We start from the raw sequence: 20303 nt of genomic DNA, 5'->3' as shown, positions 1-20303 counted from the left end.
TGGAAATAAATAAAATAAAATAAAATAAAATAAAATAAAATAAAATAAAATAAAATATTGTAATGAAAAGGAAAATAACAAAAAGAGAGAGAAATAAAAGAAAAACAAATTATGAAAATAAAAAACAATTGCTCACCACCTGTGAAGTGATGCCCAACCAGTCTCCAAGCAGCTATCACCACCCCCCAGCCAACCTCCCCCCAGTTTGTATGCTGAGCACGATGTCACATGGGATGAAATATCCCTTTGGCCATTTTATGTCAGCTGTCCTGACTGTGCCCTATCCCAGCTTCTTGTGCACCTCCAGCCTTCTTGCTGGCAGGGCATCAAAAGCTGAAAAGTTGTTGACTTAGTGTGCTACTTAGCAACAACTAAAACATCAGTGTGTTATCAATGTTATTCTCATCCTAAATCCAAAACACAGCACTATAGCAGCTACTAGGAAGAAAATTAACTCTATCCTAGCCGAAACCATGACATAGCACAAGAATAAATACAAATTAGAATGCATATAGTATAGAAATAGGTGAGAATATAAAAGGAAATAAGCTTCTAGGAGAAAGAGGGAACCAACTGGTTTCAAGATGAGTTAGGTCTTTTATAAAGAGGGGTTTTTAAATGATTACCACAATGGAAGATACAGAATTGGTTCTGTTATATTCAGTATCTGTCCTCTCCTTCAGGCACCTGATGAAATTATCTTCACAAAAATTGAAAGTTCTATAATTTTGATAAACAGTGAAGTGAATACTACTAAAAACTTCCAGATATGAAAAAGAGAGCCCTGAGCAGTACAAGGTAAAACCTGAAGACTCACAGTCTTGCTGTTTAAAAGCTCCTGAGGGAACCCAGGCACGCTTCTGTAATACATACAAGATGTAATCATACTGCACAGAGCTTTTGTTCTTGCTTTGTATGGATTTGTACTAATTCACTGAGCCAACGGAGAACCAAAGCTCTCAGTTATCTGAAAGGCAAAGGGGCATATAACAGCCTTTGCAATTTTGTTCCTTCATAACTTTGGGAAGTTTTGCATCAGGACAGCTAGTGGATGATGTGATATTAAACAAGACACTGCAGGGTGAAGGATTGTTCTGGTTAGGCCCATCTCCCCTCCCTGTTCACCCTGAGCCCTTATTTAAACAAGCAAATAAATTACCTTTTCCTTTTCATATAGATGAAAGAATATGCAATTATACACTTCTAAATACAGCCTCTATGTCTTTAATTAAAATCTTACATTCAGGAAGTGAAGTCCTGTGATCATTTCATAACTGAGCTCCTTGGCATTTAGGTGAACTTGAAAATTAATAAATCATCATATTAGCTGCAAACTTCAGTGGATTACTTCTTGTTTCTGCCAGCTGATCCATCTGGATTAGATCCTGTAAAAGTTCTGCTAGAGCTGCCTCCACTGTTTTTTTTAAAGAATGAAATCACAATCCTGACATGCAAGAGTTTATTAAGCATTCCTTTGCTTAACGCCATTAGCCCACATGGGAAGTCGGATGTGCAATCAATGTAATAGGCATATCCCCTCCTCACGTGCTGAGGATAACTCTGTCTGCCGTGTCACTTGGTGGAAACGAACCATTTGTATTCACGAAGATGGCAATGCTCCTCCTAACTTTTCATTTAACAAAGCCTGAACTTTATCGGTCCGCTTGCCCAATTTCTACTCCCGTGCCAAGATGAGCGAGCTGTGTGTAGGTAACGTGTACCTTTGTGGAATAAAGCAGCTCCATATTCCCATGTGACATTCCACTGTGCAATAAATCCGAGTTATTCCATGGAGAAGGATGAGCCACAGCAGGACGTATTCCGTGAGCAAGTGTGCAGGAGAGCAGTATTACAGGAGTAGGGTTCAGAAGCAATACCTGACAAGTAAGGGTATTTCACCACTAAATAAAAGAGGTCCAGGGCAGAGGTCAGTACTGCAAGCCTGGTCACTGCTTCACTGATATCTCATTTCCTCACCTTTCTAATTTGTTTCTGTTTTAAAGTCCTCTGCAAAGACACTGGTCAGAGAGAAACTGAAAATAGAAAGGACTTGAAGAATCATAGAATTGTAGAATCATAGAATGGTTTGGGTTGGAAGGGACCTCAAAGATCATCTAGTTCCAACCCCCTTGCCATGGGCAGGGACACCCTCCACTAGACCAGGTTGCCCAAAGCCTCATCCAACCTGGCCTTGAACATTTCCAGGGATGGGGCATCCACAACCTCTCTGGGCAACCTGTTCCAGTGCCTCACCACCCTCACAGTAGAGAATTTCTTTCTAACATCTGATCTAAATCAACCCTCCTTCAGATTAAACCCATTACCTCTTGTCCTGTCACTACACTCCCTCATAAACAGTCCCTCACCAGCTTTCCTGTAGGCCCCTTCAGGTACTGGTAAGCCGCAATTAGATCTCCCCAGAGCCTTCTTTTCTCCAGGCTGAACAACCCCAACTCTCTCAGCCTGTCCTCACAGGAGAGGTGCTCCAGCCCTCCGATCAGCTTCGTGGCCTCCTCTGGACTCACTCCAACAGCTCCATGTCTCTCCTGTGCTGCGGCCCCCAGAGCTGGATGCAGTATTCCAGGTGGGGTCTCTTGAGAGCAGAAAGCAGAGGGGCAGGATCCCCTCCCTTGACCTGCTGGTCACGCTGCTTTTGATGCAGCCCAGGACATGGTTGGCTTTCTGGGCTGCAAGTGCACACTGCTGGCTCATGTTGAGCTTCTCATCAATGAATACCACCAAGTCCTTCTCCTCAGGGCTGCTCTCAATCCATTCCTTGCCCAGCCTATAGTCATGCTTGGGATTGTGCCGACCCACGTGCAGGACCTTGCACTTGGCCTTGTTGAACTTCATGAGGTTCACATGGGCCCACCTCTCCAGCCTGTCGAGGTCCCTCTGGATGGCATCCCTTCCCTCCAGCATGTCGACCACACCACACAGCTTGGTGTCGTCAGCAAACTTGCTGAGGGTGCACTCGATCCCTCTGTCCTTGTCACCGGCAAAGATGTTAAACAGTGCCGGTCCCAGTACCAACCTCTGAGGAACACCACTTGACACTGTTCTCCACTTGAAGCCTGAGGGCCTGTCCAGGAAACAATCATCTCATTTTTGGTGTTTTGGAAATGAAACATCTGTTCCCTTTGTAGTACAAGATTCTGGAGAAAGTCTTATCCTGCAGGCAGCCATGCCACCACAGATCTGGTGGAGTCCCCAAACCAGGGATGCACATCAGTCTGAGAGGTAGAGCTGAGCATAACGTCCCTTGGCCTTTCTCAGGAAAGGAAACAGTTTGCTGGAGGTCCCCTGATTTGGAAAATACTCCCTGTGGCTATTTCCAGCAAGGGAGCAAATGCTACCACTTTCTTTATCTACAGGTTGACACAAGAGGGAAGGCTCCTCATGATTTTCCTTTTGATAGATCTCTTTTGCGGATTTTTACACTGTATCACAGTCATGGATTCTGGCTGAAGTCCCAAAATCTCAACTTTGTGGAACTGCCTGGAGTCATAATGCAATCATCCAGGCTGAGGTTCTTAGCTTCAAATGAGAGCTCAGATTTTGAACTAGGGAAGTGTGTAAAAATCCTTTCTGCAGTCAAAATGAGAAGTGAATATATAGCAAGTGATTGGATGAGGAGTCCTGACCGAGGCTCTGTTCCACAGCAGAGCTTAAATAACATAAATATGAACAGGCCCTTGATTTTGGTTTTTAAGTTAGACCATGTGGAAGTCTTTAAGTATTAGTATTGCAGAAAAACAGATCACTTTACGGTCATAAATAGGGAGAACACAATGAGGGCTAGTAACTAATTCTTCTTTCTCTTACTTGCCAGTATCAAAATTTAGGATTCCCTCTTGGAAGATCAGATCAATGCAATTAGTGCAATTCCTTGTCCTGCTTTATTATAGACATCCCAAACACCTACAGATTAAACATGTTTCCTTAAAGTGTAATTGCAGCAGATGGAAAGACAATGTTTCGTGGACATTGCACACAGCCTTTGGAGAACTTCCTATGCTGCATCTTTAATTCAATCAGGGAACATTAAAGGGCCCATTAAAGATGCTGGCCCTCTTTTTTTTTTTTTTTTTTGATCAGTATGACCTCAGGCAGATACCAATAGGCTTAGCATAATGCCAAGATATTAATAAAAGAATATGATTATAACATCAGTGACCGTTATAGAAAAACCTAATGAACCTGTCAAACTTATCATTAGTTTTAGACACACAGAATAAAGCATGACATTGGAGTGAACCACAGACTGTATTATATCACCAGAAATTATATGGTCCTCATCTTATCTGAATCAATAAAAAACGCTATTTAGTCTCCATAAACTTTCAGTCATAATATACCTTATTCCTAAATATATAATTTCTGTTCTTTTGCTGAACACTTACATTCTCAGAGTCTGATATCAGTGAAAGTGCAGTGAATACTTTCTGGCTATGTGAGAAATGCATTTTCTTCACATAAAAAATTCCAAACTATTTCTACTCCATTTGTTGAAATCAGTTTTTAAAAATATCAGAAAATATTCTGTGTTTCTATTCTGAGCAATACATAAACCACCCCTAGTGAATGCTATGAAGAGGAAATGATTTCTACATGTATAGAAAGTGTAAAGGCTGCCAACCAACATTTTGTGTACATCTCATTATTTATCCCACTGCAATCTTTTCTGACAACAAGGTAATTGCTTCAATAATACAAAAACTAGAAAATAGCTTTTGCCACACAAATCTTAGTAGTACATAAAATAGAAAGCAGGGTGTAACTATTGAACAGAAAATCATATTATGAGGGATATATTTCTTCATAGCACAATTCTTTCAGTACTGAATTCTGAAGATCATTTGACTTATTACTGGAGATATTTTTTTTATTCTTTGTTACCTGAAAAGTTCCATATATATTTTATACTTATTAGTAATACTCATTGTTGGTGAACACCATTTTGCATCACATCAGAAATGCTTCTTTTCTTAAGAAGTAAATAAAAAAGAAGATCAAAAAGAGCTGCAAACATTAAAAATCTGACATCAAAAAGGATGAAAAATTCGTACAAGCCATGGCAGAGAAAAAGTTTAGGGCAGCAGTGCCAGAACAATGCCTGCAATATGATCAGAGAAAGGAGGGTAGCTAATGAGTCAAGACTGATATTAGGGATCTTACTCAAGCAGTTTGATCACTGAGAAAAATGCATCATTTTAACACAGGCTGTTCCATAAGGAAACTTTTTTTCTGTAACCCTGTTAAATGAGCCCAAAAAAAACATTTTCCCGAAAGCTCTTTGATGTACCTCCCTGTAACATAAAAGCCAGGACCTCTGCCTGCCCTTCAAGAGCAGATCAGCACATTAGAAATGTAATGAGGAACATTCGGCCAAGGAAGATATCGCAGGCTCTGCGACCGCAGGGGAATGTGAATTCACCTCTTTGCTGAGGAAGTGAACTTCACCAGAACGGTGGAGAAATGCCACTGCTGTGTGCTTCGCTGTCTGTGTTCAAGGCTTGTCTCCACAGCTTGTCTTAAGCAAATTTTCAGTAATATTGAGATAAAAAAGCAAAAGATGCAAAACATTCCTTAACTCATGTCTCAGTTTGATATGTGACAATTTTTGGACACTCTTCACTCCCAGTGCACTAACTGGTGACACAAACTGGTGGTATGCTCAATGGCCTGTCATGGCAAATTTCCTTGTACGTTTACCCAGATTACTTTCCAATCACCAAAACAAGTTGGACCTCTGTAAAGTGTTCAATGACATGAAAGTGCAAAGTAAAACATGCCTGTGGCAACACTGTTGGGCAGGTGTGATCTGTAAAGCACCCTGCAGCCCTAAGCCTCCAGTGTGCACCCTGCCCATGGCCCAGCAGCACTGAAGGACACCTGCCCTGGTTCCTCTGGCAGGGAGAGTTCTCTGCTCCAGATAACCAGGAGGTCAGGGCTGCAGAGTGTCCTATGAATAGCATGGAGCTAGAAACACAGACATGGCACCAATGGTAACAACACAGGTAATCAGAGGGACAAATCCTAGGTCTTAATGCCTTCTTTAGAAAACTGTGCATCCCAGGCTTAAAACAGTAAATGCTTCACAGCAGAGATGATGGCATGCCCCAAACACTGGTGCCTGTGACCTCAAGGACATAATAACATAGTCCTAAAAATATCTTCTACGGAGCGTTTCACTACAGCTCTGGGTATCGCTTCTTAGTCGATATAACCCCGGAGCAGGACCGACTGAGCACCCTAGCAAGGTATCACTCATCTGCAGCTGACAGAATGGCACTAAAAAGTCAGGAAGAGAATGAATGCTCCATTTGCTGCTGATGTTAGGCTGATCAAGGGCTATGAAAAAGGTGTGTGGAGGGGGAGGAATTTACAAATATTAAAGGTTGGGGTTTTTTTTAAATCATAGACAAGAGATCCTGTCACAGTTTTCTGCGCCTGTCATCAGTGATGATATATTGATGTAGCATGACACAAATAAAGAAATACAACAATAATAATCTCTTCATCTTGTTCAGTTTTTCATGTTCCCCGTAACTGTCATACCTTCTTGTGAGTATTAAGGTAGAATAAAGGAAGTAAATGACAGTTTCAGATGGAGTGTTTTTGATAAATACAAGCTGTTACAGTGGAGGTTTATTGTTTCAATTTTTCTTAATACAGAACCCACTGCTGCTCCCATCGATGTCAAAGCTACGAGTTTGTCTGTATCAGAGATTCTTGTTGCATGGAAACATATTAAAGAAAGTCTAGGAAGACCACAGGGATTTGAGGTATGAACACGGAATATCATAATGAGAAGTCTTGTTGCTTTTGCTAGCGTTGCATTCTGTTAACATGTGCAGTAGTGAAACTTCAATAGAAATTATGCTCGCTTTAGCATACATATGACTAGCTGTAGAACAACGGTCACAGCTGTAGCACCGGAACATCTTTTATTTATTTGTGCTTGAAAACTGTTCAACACCAATTCTTATAACATCTCTTTCACACTTCACTCTTCAAAAAGAGCTGAAAGAACTGCAGGTGACCCAGCATGCCTCTTTCACAGGCTGGGGAAGATTAGGTATTGACTGTTTCCAGCTCTAAGTGACCAGTTCAAACTTGTTATTTACTGAGAGCAATCAACACAGAGAAAGGAAAGAGCCTCTGCCATCCCTGTGCTCTCATCGTGCAGTGGCCGGGGGACATCTGCTGGGCAGATCATCAAAGGTCGGATGTCAGGAGGGGAAGCAGCAGCCGCACCGTCCACAAATGCTGCTCTGTGGAGAGACAGCCCTTCCTGACTTGCGAAAGAGAACCAGCCCTGGCGATGGACCTTCTCGCACTTTTGGATCCAGTTGTAGCTTTGGATCCAGTTTACAATCCAAACCTCCAGGAACAGATCAGATCTGGGACTAAACCTATCCTTTGGGGCCACCACAACCCATCCTGACCTTGTGGTTCAGGCTATCTGCTCCTCATGAAATAGCTCAACTAGACTCAATTTACTGATTTTGGAGTGCAGGTTACTTGACTGGTTTAGTCCTTTAGAGAGTGCTAACTCTTTCTTGATTCTCCACAGTAACAATGAAAAGAGGGTAAACATGTAGATCTGAGACAGATATTAATGATATGGATGTCTAAAGACACCTTGCGACCTACTAGTAGAGAGTGTCTCCCTGGCAGCATGTCCTGACAATGGGGGCTGATGACCATCACTGATGGCCTGAGGAAGGAAAGGTGGGTGCCCAGGCAGCACCAGAGCCGCCACACTTTCCAGCACAGACCCAGGCTGGATGGGCTTGACCAGGACAGCATGTTTACCCCACAGCTCAGACACAGTCAGTTAGCTGGGGTTTTTACCTGATTTTGCTGTAGCTTCTTGATACTTAGGTACTCCCATATTGCTCTCCAGTGCAATTCAAGCAGTCTGTGACCATGTGTCCCCTCAGGTCTCTCATTCGTCCAGGCCTCTTTCCCATATACGTCTCCATGCTGAACTCTGCAAACTCCCTTGTACTTTATCCCCACTTCTTCCTTATATTAAACGTGTTTTTACCTCTTTGCGCATGGCTTGCTTCAAGCAGCGAAAGTGATACCTGACCATTTTACCTTTAGAACTGCTATATATAAAGAGAACACAACTATACCTGATAGAGATGATATTCACCTTGCAAATGCTATGCCTCTCCACATTGAAGTGTTCCACTTGCTACTAACCTTTGTCTTCAATTTCCAGGCCAGTCTTTTATCCTCTGAAATAAGTTACTCACTGCACCCTGTCTTTTCCTCTTCAGAAAGGTGGCTGTTTTGTTACACCCTCTCAGATATCTTGACATCTTTTAAATTACACCTACTATTTTTACTCTTATCCTCATTCCATCGATCACATTGATTCTCAAAATATTTTATTAATGTTGCTTTACATATTTTTAAAATAAAAAATAGATTTTCTTTCTAAAACTGAAAATTATTTCTCTAGAAACTTATTATTTCATAACTTGAATGCATTTTACATTTACCTGCTTGTCAAATAACACTTCCCTTAGCTCTACAGATGTGTCCCCATGATAAGTGGCTGTTACAGGTAGGACAGTGGGTTCTCTTCCTATCAGAGATGTTTTTTCTGTCTTGGAAAGTGTTTAGAAACTTGGAGTTCAGCGTACTCTGACCCCAAATGTAACACTCACCTGCTCTACTTGTCTCATGGAAATTGTTATTGATACAGCAGGTGTTATTAACATTGAATCTTATTAGTAATTTGGCTTCTCACTGTGCTGTAGGATTAGGATTCTACTGTGACAATTCCAGCGTAAATATTTCAGTCCAGGGGTGTGCAATTGACAGAACAAAAAAATGAAATATAAAAATAAAAAGAGCTCACTCCTCCTTTCTACCTCATCCCATGAAGGAATTAGAAGAGTCTTCTGAGGTACTACTTTTATCTGGGGAGAGGAAGGTGCTTTTTTTTCTCCTCCCCTCCCCTTTTCCCTCTTAGTTCATTTAGCCAGAATTTCTCTGTCTGCTTTCTAACAGATGAATATTTCAGGGACTAGTTTACTCTTTTCTGTCCTCATTCCCAGGAAGAATTATGATCAGAGCAGCCCATACTCAATAAAGAGAAGAGTAAATGCTGCCCTCCCGCATGATTCAGCAGGACAAAACAAATTTGAGGATGGTATTGCTAGATCTTTTTAGTTCCATTTTTGGGAAGGATTTCATCAAAAAGGAGGTGATGACTTATACGATCAGTATAGTGAGTCAGTCCATGAAAGTATTCACTTAGGAACACTAAGTCCACACTATCAGCCAAATTTTGCTAACTTACTGACAGTTTCTCTTTAAAGCATCCCATCAGTGCAAAAAGAAAGGATTCTGTATAGCAAGACATCGGGGCTAAAATCTCCCCCGAAAAAATGAAAGTATGGAGCAGCTTTATGCTTTTCATATGATTCACTTTCTTCAGCTTCTGTGAACACTATTTTAATTTAAAAACTGATTTTTAAAGTTTTATCATACATAGTATGGTGCAGAACATAGCCTGTATTACTCCCTCAATCCACAAATAGCAGATAGATATTGTACAGAAATCCAGTAATTTTGATAAAAAGATGAATGGTTTATCTTTTTTTTTAACAATTTTTTCGTAATGTAGAATTATTGTGAACTACAAGCAAAATGTTGTCTTCAATTCAAATTGAATGCACAATAATCTGACTAGCCACTCTGTTTTCATGTCTCAATTTGTATTCTGCCTGTGGTCACCGCAGCAGTGACAACCACCTACACGGTCTTCACACTTCCTGGCCTTTTAGCAACAGCATTATAAAATGGGGGGGCTATTTTTTTCTATGTTTGGGCTCTAATCAACAAAAGTGACAGAATATTTACTACATATGGGAAGGCTGCAGTGACCCAGTTTCACTCTGGCCCTGTTTGCACTTCGTACTAAGGAGTAATGAAAGGCAAAGAAGTAACTTGTCCAATTTCACATTGTCATCCCTGAAAGGCCGTGTTAACTGTTGTGTCACATGAGTTTTATGCAAGGTTTGCTGTACTCGTTTGCATCTTCCAAAGCACATATTATTCCTGACTTCAGTACAGATTTGTCAGCTGTCCGCCCGACCTTACTAAATATATGTCAGCTACACTCTGATAAAGTAGTAGTAGCTTGAAAACTTTGTCAGAACAGTAGAAAAATATAGTGTGTGGTTCATAGTTATTGTTTAGAATACATAACCTGAAGGTTATAAAATCTATTTCAGCCCAAGGCAGTATTTTCTTGGTCACTCACTACTGGTAGGGAAGGGAAAGAAGTACGTGATGGAAGAACAGATTTTTTTTCTTTTTCTTATTTCTTTTCCAGAAAACCAAAGCTAATACTTAAGTACAGATCACAAAGCTCATGTCTTTTTTATTGGAATTCCCCCAAGGGATAGGAGTTAGAAAACTTGTGGGTTGAGATAAAGACAGTTTAATAAGTAAAAAAAAAGCTGCACACACAAGCAAAGCAAACCAAGGAATTCATTCCCCACTTCCCATGGGCAGGCAGGTGTTCAGCCATCTCCAGGAAAGCAGGGCTCCATCAAGCATAATGGTGACTTGGGAAGACAAACGCCATCACTCCAAATGTCATCCCTCTTCCTTCTTCTTCCCCCAGCTTTATGTGCTGCGTATGATGTCATATGGTATGGAATATCCCTTTGGTCAGTTGGGGTCAGCTGTCCTGGCTGTGTCCCCTCCCAACTCCTTGTGCACCCCCAGCCTACTCGCTGGTGGGGTGGGGTGAGAAGCAGAAAAGGCCTTGGCTCTGTGTAAGCGCTGCTCAGCAACAACAAAAACATCCCTGTGTCATCAACACTGTTTCCAGCACAAATCCAAAACACAGCCTTATACTAGCCACTATGAAGAAAATTAACTCTATCCCAGCCAAAATAAGCACTGTCTACAAAGTTAATCATATGCAAATTCAAACCCCTCTAAAATCCTGAAGACTATAAGCAGGACTTTACAGCACAGCAGTACTACTGCTTTTCAAGTCCTTAAGGTATGGATCACACTCTAGATCTCTCATGAGGGCCTCAAGAGAACCATACCCTTTTCAATGTCTGCATCATTAATAGTTTGCTACAAGACTACTAGCTTTCTATTACTTAAAATCAGAAACCTAGATAATTATTGATTTTTCATAAGAAATTATGAGCTCAGGGTTGAGCTACAATACCAGTCTTCATCCCATGTACATGCAGTACTATGTGGGAGAAGAGAGTACCTGAGAAAAGAGCAGGAGGATGCAAGCTACTCCAGAAAAGACCCCAGAACCTAGGAGTCCTGAACAGCATTTTCTTTCTTCTTTTCAGTCAGCAATTGTTTTGGTGGGAGGGAAGGAACTGAGGTGGATTGACCTTTTTTGCAGAAATGTCTCGTCTTGTTCCAAAGGACAGTCACACCAGCATCTTGAGATGATACAAAAAGCAGCAGCAGATGATACAGAAAGCACCTCTTCTCCTAAGTGCTTGGTTCTACTGTTGCAGTTGTGCCAGCACTAACATTTGCATGACTGCAGTGTGTCAGTTCAAGGAGCTGATAGGTTTTCTGGTAATGATAATTCAAATAGTTTTTTATGAAATCTGAATGATTTTTTTTAGGGCTAGCAGCAGTTCTTTCAGTTCCCGGCTCTCTCCCCTAGCACTTTCTGTACTCAGATATCTCTTCAAGTTCATGTTCAGTTATGTAAGTACTGTTGATGTTGGTAAAGCCTCAATTAGAGAGCGCAGGAAAGTGTATGTTTGTCCACTTTGATTCATCCTACCTAATTTAGGCTCTTACTTGAAATGCCTCTTTTGTAGCTTTAATTCTCCATGGTCAACAGAAAGAGTATCCGGACAATAACTCTGACTCTACTGAATTTAGAGAAGAGGTTCTACAACTAGATCACATGAATTTATACCAAAGTGCTATTATGCATACACTAGAAACCAATTTGAGAAAAAGAATAATATTATTCAAGACACCTTTTAACATGAAACTTCAAGGAACTAGTCTGGAAGTATTAGAGAGAGAAAAATTTTAGTTGCAAATACATTTTCAATGGGATGGTTTACTTTTAACAATTGCTTAACTTACTGTTAGGACAAAGCAGCTTGTATGTTCCCACATCTCCTCTATTCAGTTGTTTAAATATTGCTATTGTTTTCTCTAGAGCTCAGAGATGGGTTTCTGGGAATCAGATGAAAAACAACAATGAGAAAGCCCAGCAAAAATCTAAAATCTCACAGACAATAATACATTAAACAGACCAAATGCTTCCCCCTTCCTCCTTTTTCATTCATTTTTAAAATATAGGCTACTCTTTCGTGATTTATGCTTCATGCTATATCATTATTCAAAGTTATCATTAATGAAAACCTACTCTAAGTGTGGTAAATCCCTTCTTAGCAGTATAAATTAAGGTTACACAAAATAGCAAGATTAAAAAAAACCCAAGCAAACCACACAGAAGTGTAAATAAACACAGCCTCTGTTTTAAGAAATATGTCCAGCACTTTTAAACATCAGCAGCATCTTCATTTCGGTTCAAATTGACCTCAGTCAACAATCACTGGAGTTCTTTTTTTTTTTATAACCACTTTCCCCTTTAGTTCATTTGGCCATCAACAAATGGATGCCTGCATTAAGAAAGAAAGAGCAAAGCAGATTTTGAGATCAAAGTCCAAACTCACCTGGCAAAACTTTAAGGGGAATTTTAAAAGCACAGACCAAACACTTAAGGGCTTTGAAGTACAGGAGAAACTGAAATACAAGCACTGCCAAATTGCATTTCATGCTTTTGCTGCTTAATACAGTATATTAATTCCCTCATGAATACTGCTTTGCCAAGGGAGAACTCCTTTGTCATGTGGTGCGGCAGAACTGGTAGGGAACATGCCATAGTTATTTTTGCAGACTTAACATGGGCAACATATAATTAGTATCCAAACCGATAATGCCAGTGGTGGAGAGCATTTCCAAACACGTGAAAAATATCAAAAGGGATGAGTTATTCTGTTAGCTTTCCTCCACACTCATCAGGTTTTAATATCTACGTAGTCCTAACATGAATATTTGGGAAATCAGGTTTTCATAAGTTCTTTATAATAAAAAAAAAAGCTTCAGTGCAAAAGCTGGGGGCTATCTACTGTACACTGCATTCACATGAGATGTGGTGTTCCCCATGAGTACACTACCACAATGAGACCCATTGAGCTACTTATAAAGCTTATAAAGCTCCTGGCTTTCTAGAACCGGGATTTCACTAATTGAGTTGCATTTCCACCCTGGCTACTATCCACCTGTGTAACCTTGGGCAAGTTACTTTTCCTTTCTGACCATTTCCTGGCTGGATCCTCAGCAGAGTTCACTAACTGGGTGATGGGGTCTCCAGGACATGTGCTGCCTCTCACTACCTGTTCGTACAGTGCTTAATGCTTTGTGGCTCCCATCACTGTAGTGTCAAGTTTGTAAAGAGGCATTGCAAGTAAAATAAAAGGAATCAGACTGCCCAATAGATCATAAACACTGGAGGTTCAATCTTAATGTGTGAATAAATGGTGGTTGATTCTTTTTGCTTTCCAAGAAAAATGTGACTAGGTACTTCAGATAGCAACAGGGTTGGTCAAGCATTCAGCTAGCAAAACACCTCAGTGAATCACACTTACATCAACAATAAGTGGTGACTACAGCTAGATTTGCTTTCTGAGCTGTAATTAACCTAAGAATTAAAGCAACAGCATTTTAACATGACATAATGTGGGGACACAAAAAAGATATGTACACGAATTCTACAATTGAAAGAGTAGACTTTGAGTTGGCACAAACTGATATACTTTTGATCAAAGTTAACACAGCCACTTTACTCAAGTGAAGATATGACCTCAAATGTACATTTTTGCAGCCAGGTCTTTCTAGATGGTTTTTTTTTTTTTAAACGGCAGTCTTAGCGCAATTATAAAAGGTCAGCATTGTACTCGTTGGTCTTATTTTCCTATGAATCTCTTGGGTTTTTTGGTCCGCCATTTTCTGGGACATCTGCACAAGAGTACTGTATTGTCCATGACCTTTTTCTCAGAGGAAAAGTTATCCAGATATAATGTGAATAACTTATTATGAAATAACCAACTTCACAGAAAAGGTCAAAATGTGGAATAAATGCAAGTAGATCTCAGCATGAATAATGGTATGCTGAATATAAGTTTTTGAATGGCACATTAGTGACATCTCCTGTTAGGGAAAATAGGGCGCCATGAGAATTACCTTACTTGTGTAGGTCACCTAGATACAGTAAAAAGGGATAGTACTGGGTTTTTTTCCAGTTATGCCCTACAAATACTTGGTCCTAGCTTAGCTCTGTAACCTCTTTGAGATTATGATAAACTCAGTGCAAATACCAGAAACATGGACTAAGAACCACCAAAGATCATTTAGGGGGTTTATGTCTGACAAGGAAGGGCATAAACATACTATCAAAATTGCATTTACTAGAAACCTGTTTATATCCAAGAACTAAAACTGAATCCACTTCCTTCTTTTTCTTCAGATAAGATTTTTCAGATGAATGAAATATTTCCTTCGGTGTTCTGTCATTTCCTATTCATCACACTGATAAGAAATCTCATGGCTCGGAGTTGCACAGGGCGAGAAAGGGAATATTTATTGCTCACAACATGCAGTCAGAGCTTTCCCGGGTGAAAGTAGATATTCTGGTGACCTACCAGAGGATGAGCTCTCCTTGAATTCTCTGAAATACTTTTGACTTCCTGCCAATGTTCATCCTCTGTTCTTCGGTCTTGTAGTTACATCTTCTCATGCCAGTACACAGCATTCACCATGCTTCAGGTATTACCGTGATATTCTGAGTCTCGCCATTTTGGACAAGGGAGCACTGCTTGGCTCCGAGGTTAGGCCGCTAATCCCACGTGTTTAAAAGGGCTTGATGATCAGACAAAAGGCAGAAAGGGCAAAAAGGCCGTCCACAGGATAACAGGTGCGAACATCTGGAAGCATGAGCTTCCCAGATGCCTATATTAATCCTTCATTTGGTCGCTTGTTGGCAGGTTGGTTATTGGAAGGACATGGAGCAGGAAGAAGCAGCAGAAAAGGTCAAAACTGAGGGAAATGAGTCATCCATCCTCCTGACAGGATTAGAAGGAAATACATTATATCACCTAACAGTGAGGGCGTACAACGCTGCAGGGTATGGACCACCTAGCACTGCTGTGCGTGCAGCAACCAAGAAATCCCGTAAGTGATCTCAGTACCTTTGCTCAAAGGGAGAAGTCGGGGAGCAACCTCTGCCCTCTTGGGTTTTCCTTTAATAAGAGTGTATAATAATCAGGAATCATGTATAGTTTTGATTCATGGCTTTGCTTTGATATTGAGACATGAATTCATATGACTTTGCATTCATAACAAAGGTTATCTTCCTAGAAAACAAGGTATTTTGGACAAAGAAGGGACAGAAAAGAATTGAAGTTCATAATCTCTGTGGACTTTATGGGGTGGGCTGAGTAAATACACCACAGTCTATCAAAAGACAACCATGGTGCAAAAAAAATAAAAAATCTTTTAGAATTCCAGCTAGAGTTGGGAGCCTGATAACACAACTAGTTGTAAATGTAATAAAAGATTGAAAAAGTTTTGACTTTAAGTAAACTTCCTATAAACTATATTTATGTACATGTTGTTATTTTTTCTCCTCAGCTCCCAGCCAAGCACCAAGCAATATTATGTGGATACAGGACGGCTCTCATGTGTCTCTTGGGTGGGAGCCAGTCAGACCTCTAGCTAATGAATCTGATGTAATGGGATACAAGGTCAGTGCTTCCCCTTCCTTGTTCACCTTTCACTCTTCCAAATGACTACTCCTCTTTCCTGTTGGCTTTTTCCCTTTTCTTGTTTTCCTGTGTAAGTGAAGTATGCTATACAGACTGTCTGCAATCAGTTTTCACCATGAAAAGCAATAAATAAAATTGAAAAGAGCAAAATGTCCTAACATTTTCATAGAATCATAGAATGGTTTGGGCTGGAAGGGACCTTGAAGGTCATCTAGTTCCAACCCCCCTGCTACAGGCAGGGACACCCTCCACTAGACCACGTTGCCCAAAGCCCCATCCAACCTGCCCTTGAACACTTCCAGGGATGGGGCATCCACAGCTTCTCTGGGCAACCTGTTCCAGTGCCTCACCACCCTCACAGTAAAGAATTTTGTCCTAACATCTAATCTAAGTCTATCCTCTTTCAGCTTAAAGCCATTACCCCTCATCCTATCACTACATGCCCTTGTAAAAAGTCCCTCTCTAACTTTTCTGTGTTGTGATTTTTAACTAATGATTATAAACTGAGTAAGGTCTATCTGAGGGGATCAGTTCGTCATATCTGACTCAGAAGTGGCTAATAATAAGACCATCCTGCAATGAAATTCCTACTAACACTTCAATTTAACTGTGTTTGCATTAGGATTTAGAGAAATGCAGAAGAATGAGGCACCTTAAAATGATATTAAAATTAATATTTTTATGGAGCAGAAATACAAACACTTTGCTTTGTTTTGTGATCATGTTGGTGATGTTCAACAATCAGTGACGGCAACATCTGGCATTTAAAACTTTGAAGTTTTAAAGAGTAAAATCCAGATTAACTCTTAAATAACAAGTCATAAAAAGCAGTGGAATTCACTGCAATCTTTTAAATCAAAACAGAATGAGTTCAATGTTTTTAGAGAGGTGTGATTGTTGGTTTTTTTGAGGTGCATATACGATCATTTCTATAGACTACAGTCTGATATTCCCTCTGATATACCAGGAAATATCACCAAGAAAGTGTAAAATGTTTCAAATAAACCAGAAACTTCTCTAACCTTTATCAGAATAGCTGAGATTATGAAAAAGTTCAGTTGACTGCTTTGCTTTTTTACACCTCTCTGACCTTTTCAATTTTGTCTGGGAAGAGAAACTTACGCAGAAGTACCAGAAAGACAGCTATGTACTCGCTTTCCTCCCACGTGCCGTAAGCTTGTACTGAGTTTCATGGGAGATGCAGGGACAGCTCTGAACTATTCTCTGTTGATTTAGCCAGCTAAGGTAAACACACTAAGGACATTATTTAGGGCATTTTCTTTATATTTCAAGTTGAGTTCTTGAGCCAAAAGTGTGAATATCTACATTAATTTGGGGATAAGAATTTGAATCAAGTGGAACCCCAAATTAATTTAGACGAAAGTTTGGAGAAAAAAATTGTGTAAGACCTAATGCTGGAGCGGGCAAATGCTATATCTTCTCTCTGGATCATAATCAATGTCCTTTCACATTTATTAATTGCTAATATACTTTGCTATTAATGTTTTGAAGCCATTGGGGAGAGGGGAAAGTAAAAGCAGATGACTGTTCAAATGTAACGTCAAGAAATACTTAATGAAAGCATGAATCAGTGACTGCGTTATCTACACAAAATAACTTGCATGACCACTATGACCACTATCTACTTTCTTGACCATAGGTATTATTTAGGCAAGAAGGCCAGAGCAACAGTCAAGTTATAGAAACACAGAAAACCTCTGCAGTGGTACTTCTTCCTGATGTTGGTGTCTACATCATTGAGGTCTGTGCCGTCAGTGAAGGAGGGGATGGGACTGCAAGTCCCCAGATCAGAGTTCCATCTTTTTCAGGTAAGGTTACACTTATATTTGGAAGAGTGTTAATTATAGCAGTGCTCATTGACTCTGTTATTCTCTACCTGAAAAAAAAAAAAATGTTCTCACAATTCTCTAGATATTAGATAAAATCATTAATCAGAGTCTTCAGTTCTATGCTGAAACAAAGGTTTCTAGTGCCATTTGAGATGCTCAAGAGTATCTGAGTCATCCATGTGGGGCTGGTGAACAAAACAGAGGATTTACAGGAAACCTTTCCCTTTCTAGGATAACATCTGGAAACCTAATTGAGCTGTAGATGTCTACGTCGACACATGCACTACATGTCTCAAATAACATTATAGTCAGCTGAGATGTAATCCATACAGACCAACAGTGGAGCCTAGACAGCAGTTCAGCTGATCTGAATTTAAATCTTCAGACACAGGCACATAAGGACATCTGAGATGTCCTAAGGTATCCTAAACATTGGCACAGAACCGGCAGATATGACACGGGACTTAAAGGATACGATCACCATTCTGGACCACCAGACAGAGGTGTTCTATCTAACCAGCTAAAATGGCATGTATTTAGGTAGCTGAATCCTCTATATGTGCGTACTTTAGAATAAGCTGAATTTCTCTTTAGGTTCCATTGACTCCCTTGAGTAGATATTACTTTATTAAATTATTAACGTATTACACTATTAATGTTTTATCATGAAGTAAATTATGATGTCTAGCTTTCTTTCCTTCTTTCTCCTCAGTTACTGCAATATGTTGAAAGAATTTAAGGTATCAATATTACACAGGTGAGAAAGGGATGGAAGGATTAGTGGCAAGAACAACCAGAAAAGTAACATTGTCTTTTGTCTAAACACAACGAGGCATCTTAATTCTAACTTTCTGCTAACACTTTAAAATTCTACTAAATATTGCTTTTTAGTCCTTAAAGAGTACTATCGAAAATGTGTGAGCCTGAAACTTCAATCTAGACCTAAGATTTCAGCCCTGATCTAGTCACAAACTACAGTGCTATCATCAGAATGCAGAAAACACCAACCCCTACTCCATGGAATATTTGTTTCATGTACCTTTTGAGCAATAACTCTAGGCCACAAAATCTTTTATTCCCTCTAATCTGGCATTTTTACTTAGACTATACACAACAGATCAGTTCCACATAGGACAACTGTGGTCCAAAGAAACTCGGTCCTGTGATCTGTTCCTACTGCCAGCCCACAGCATATTTCCCCCTAGCACAGCCTTTTAAGGGACTGCTGGGATCTAAAACCATCTCTGGGCTACTGGGCAAAAGACCACTTTTTCTTCTGGACAAACATCAAGATCAAGGGCTAGCTTTCATTCCTTGTTTCAGGAAGAACATTTGTGATTGTGACTCGGGGCATCTTCTGTAGCCTAATTCTTTCTGAGGATTAAGGCACAAACCCACATACCCTTTTGAAATTTCCTGTTCATTTGCAGACTGAATATGAGGATTCAGCATGGGAGTTTCTGTAGATATCATCATAAAATCCCCAATTTCCTCATGCCTGCATAGGAAGCACATTTTGTAATTGCAGTTCTAACAAGGTAATCCATAGTCTAAAAGTTAGGCTTTTGCTGAGCATAATAGAATGCAAGTTTTGGCCAAAATCTAGTATCTAAATGTACTGAGAACTGTTTGCATCATTTGTTCCTTGATTACTTTGCTTTTCATTTCAGGAGGGAAAGTAACAAGTGCTCAATCCACCTTACATGTGTTGTCCACTTCCTCGTCCTCTGTAACATTGCTTTTGGCACTTATGGTTCCTTCAACCTCATGGTGAAGACTGCAGACTTTGTTGTTGTTGTTATTTGTTTGCTTTAGCTTGATGACACCAAGGGATGGAGTTTTATGTCCGTGGAGAAACTGGAAACCCAAGCTAATGCTTAAAGACCCATAGAAATGCCTGTGGTGCACTTAGAGGAGTGCTGGAGACATGGTCAATAATTCATCAGGTTTTTTTCTCTTCATTTTTTGTAAAAGTCCTCTGGGGAGAGGACACTTCTTGGCCCCAAAATATGCAGATTGTATGTAATAAACTTTTGTAAGGAAACATAATTTCTGTCAAATGTACCTTACTTTTTTAATATGTTCTATTTTGGTGACCCCAGTCATGTATCATTAGGTGTTTAAATAGTGGTGTCTAGTACAGTACATCTGTTTGGTTGGAAAAAAATTCTTTTTTAAATATAAAACAAAGTTTGATACAGCTTTGTTGAATACTTTTCTTGCATCCACTATGGCTGGCTGTTTTAACTGATAAGAGAGAACACTATAGTTTAGATCCACAGCCCACTGCAAAAGTACAGAGAATTTGTTCTGAAAATGTATGAATATGTATTTGATTAATAAAAAGTATTGTCAACACAATACTAGACAGCACACTAAAAAGTGGCAAAATGGAGCAGAAAAGAAGCCATTTATTTTATTGCAAGGTAAATGGAAATGATTAAACACAAACTTAAAAGGAAACAAATTTGTTTTTCCTTAAATATTACAAGATTTAATGTCGAATCAAATAATTATTTTCAATAGCAAATAAAAAATCAATTCATAATGCATATGACAATGAAAACTCCACTGGGCATTTAAA

General features: G+C 39.8%; 1 protein-coding gene across 5 annotated transcripts in view; it reads left to right on the top strand.

Moving 5' to 3' along the window:
- Positions 1-20101, top strand: part of CNTN5 (contactin 5) — a 753708-nt gene extending 733607 nt beyond the window's left edge. For all 5 annotated transcript variants that reach the window (XM_054805742.1, XM_054805482.1, XM_054805387.1 and 2 more), the window contains 5 exons: positions 6679-6788; positions 15090-15276; positions 15736-15848; positions 17530-17698; positions 19390-20101. In XM_054805742.1, coding sequence (XP_054661717.1) covers positions 6679-6788; positions 15090-15276; positions 15736-15848; positions 17530-17698; positions 19390-19493 — 683 coding nt within the window. In that variant the 3' untranslated portion in view covers positions 19494-20101. The remainder of the gene's footprint in view (positions 1-6678; positions 6789-15089; positions 15277-15735; positions 15849-17529; positions 17699-19389) is intronic.
- The last annotated feature ends 202 nt before the right edge of the window (positions 20102-20303 follow it).

Source organism: Grus americana, chromosome 1, assembly GCF_028858705.1.
Source record: "Grus americana isolate bGruAme1 chromosome 1, bGruAme1.mat, whole genome shotgun sequence".
In the NCBI taxonomy this organism is placed as follows: Eukaryota; Metazoa; Chordata; class Aves; order Gruiformes; family Gruidae; genus Grus; species Grus americana.
The sequence above is the reverse complement of the archived record's forward strand: the minus strand, read 5'-3'. Positions and strand labels throughout refer to the sequence as shown.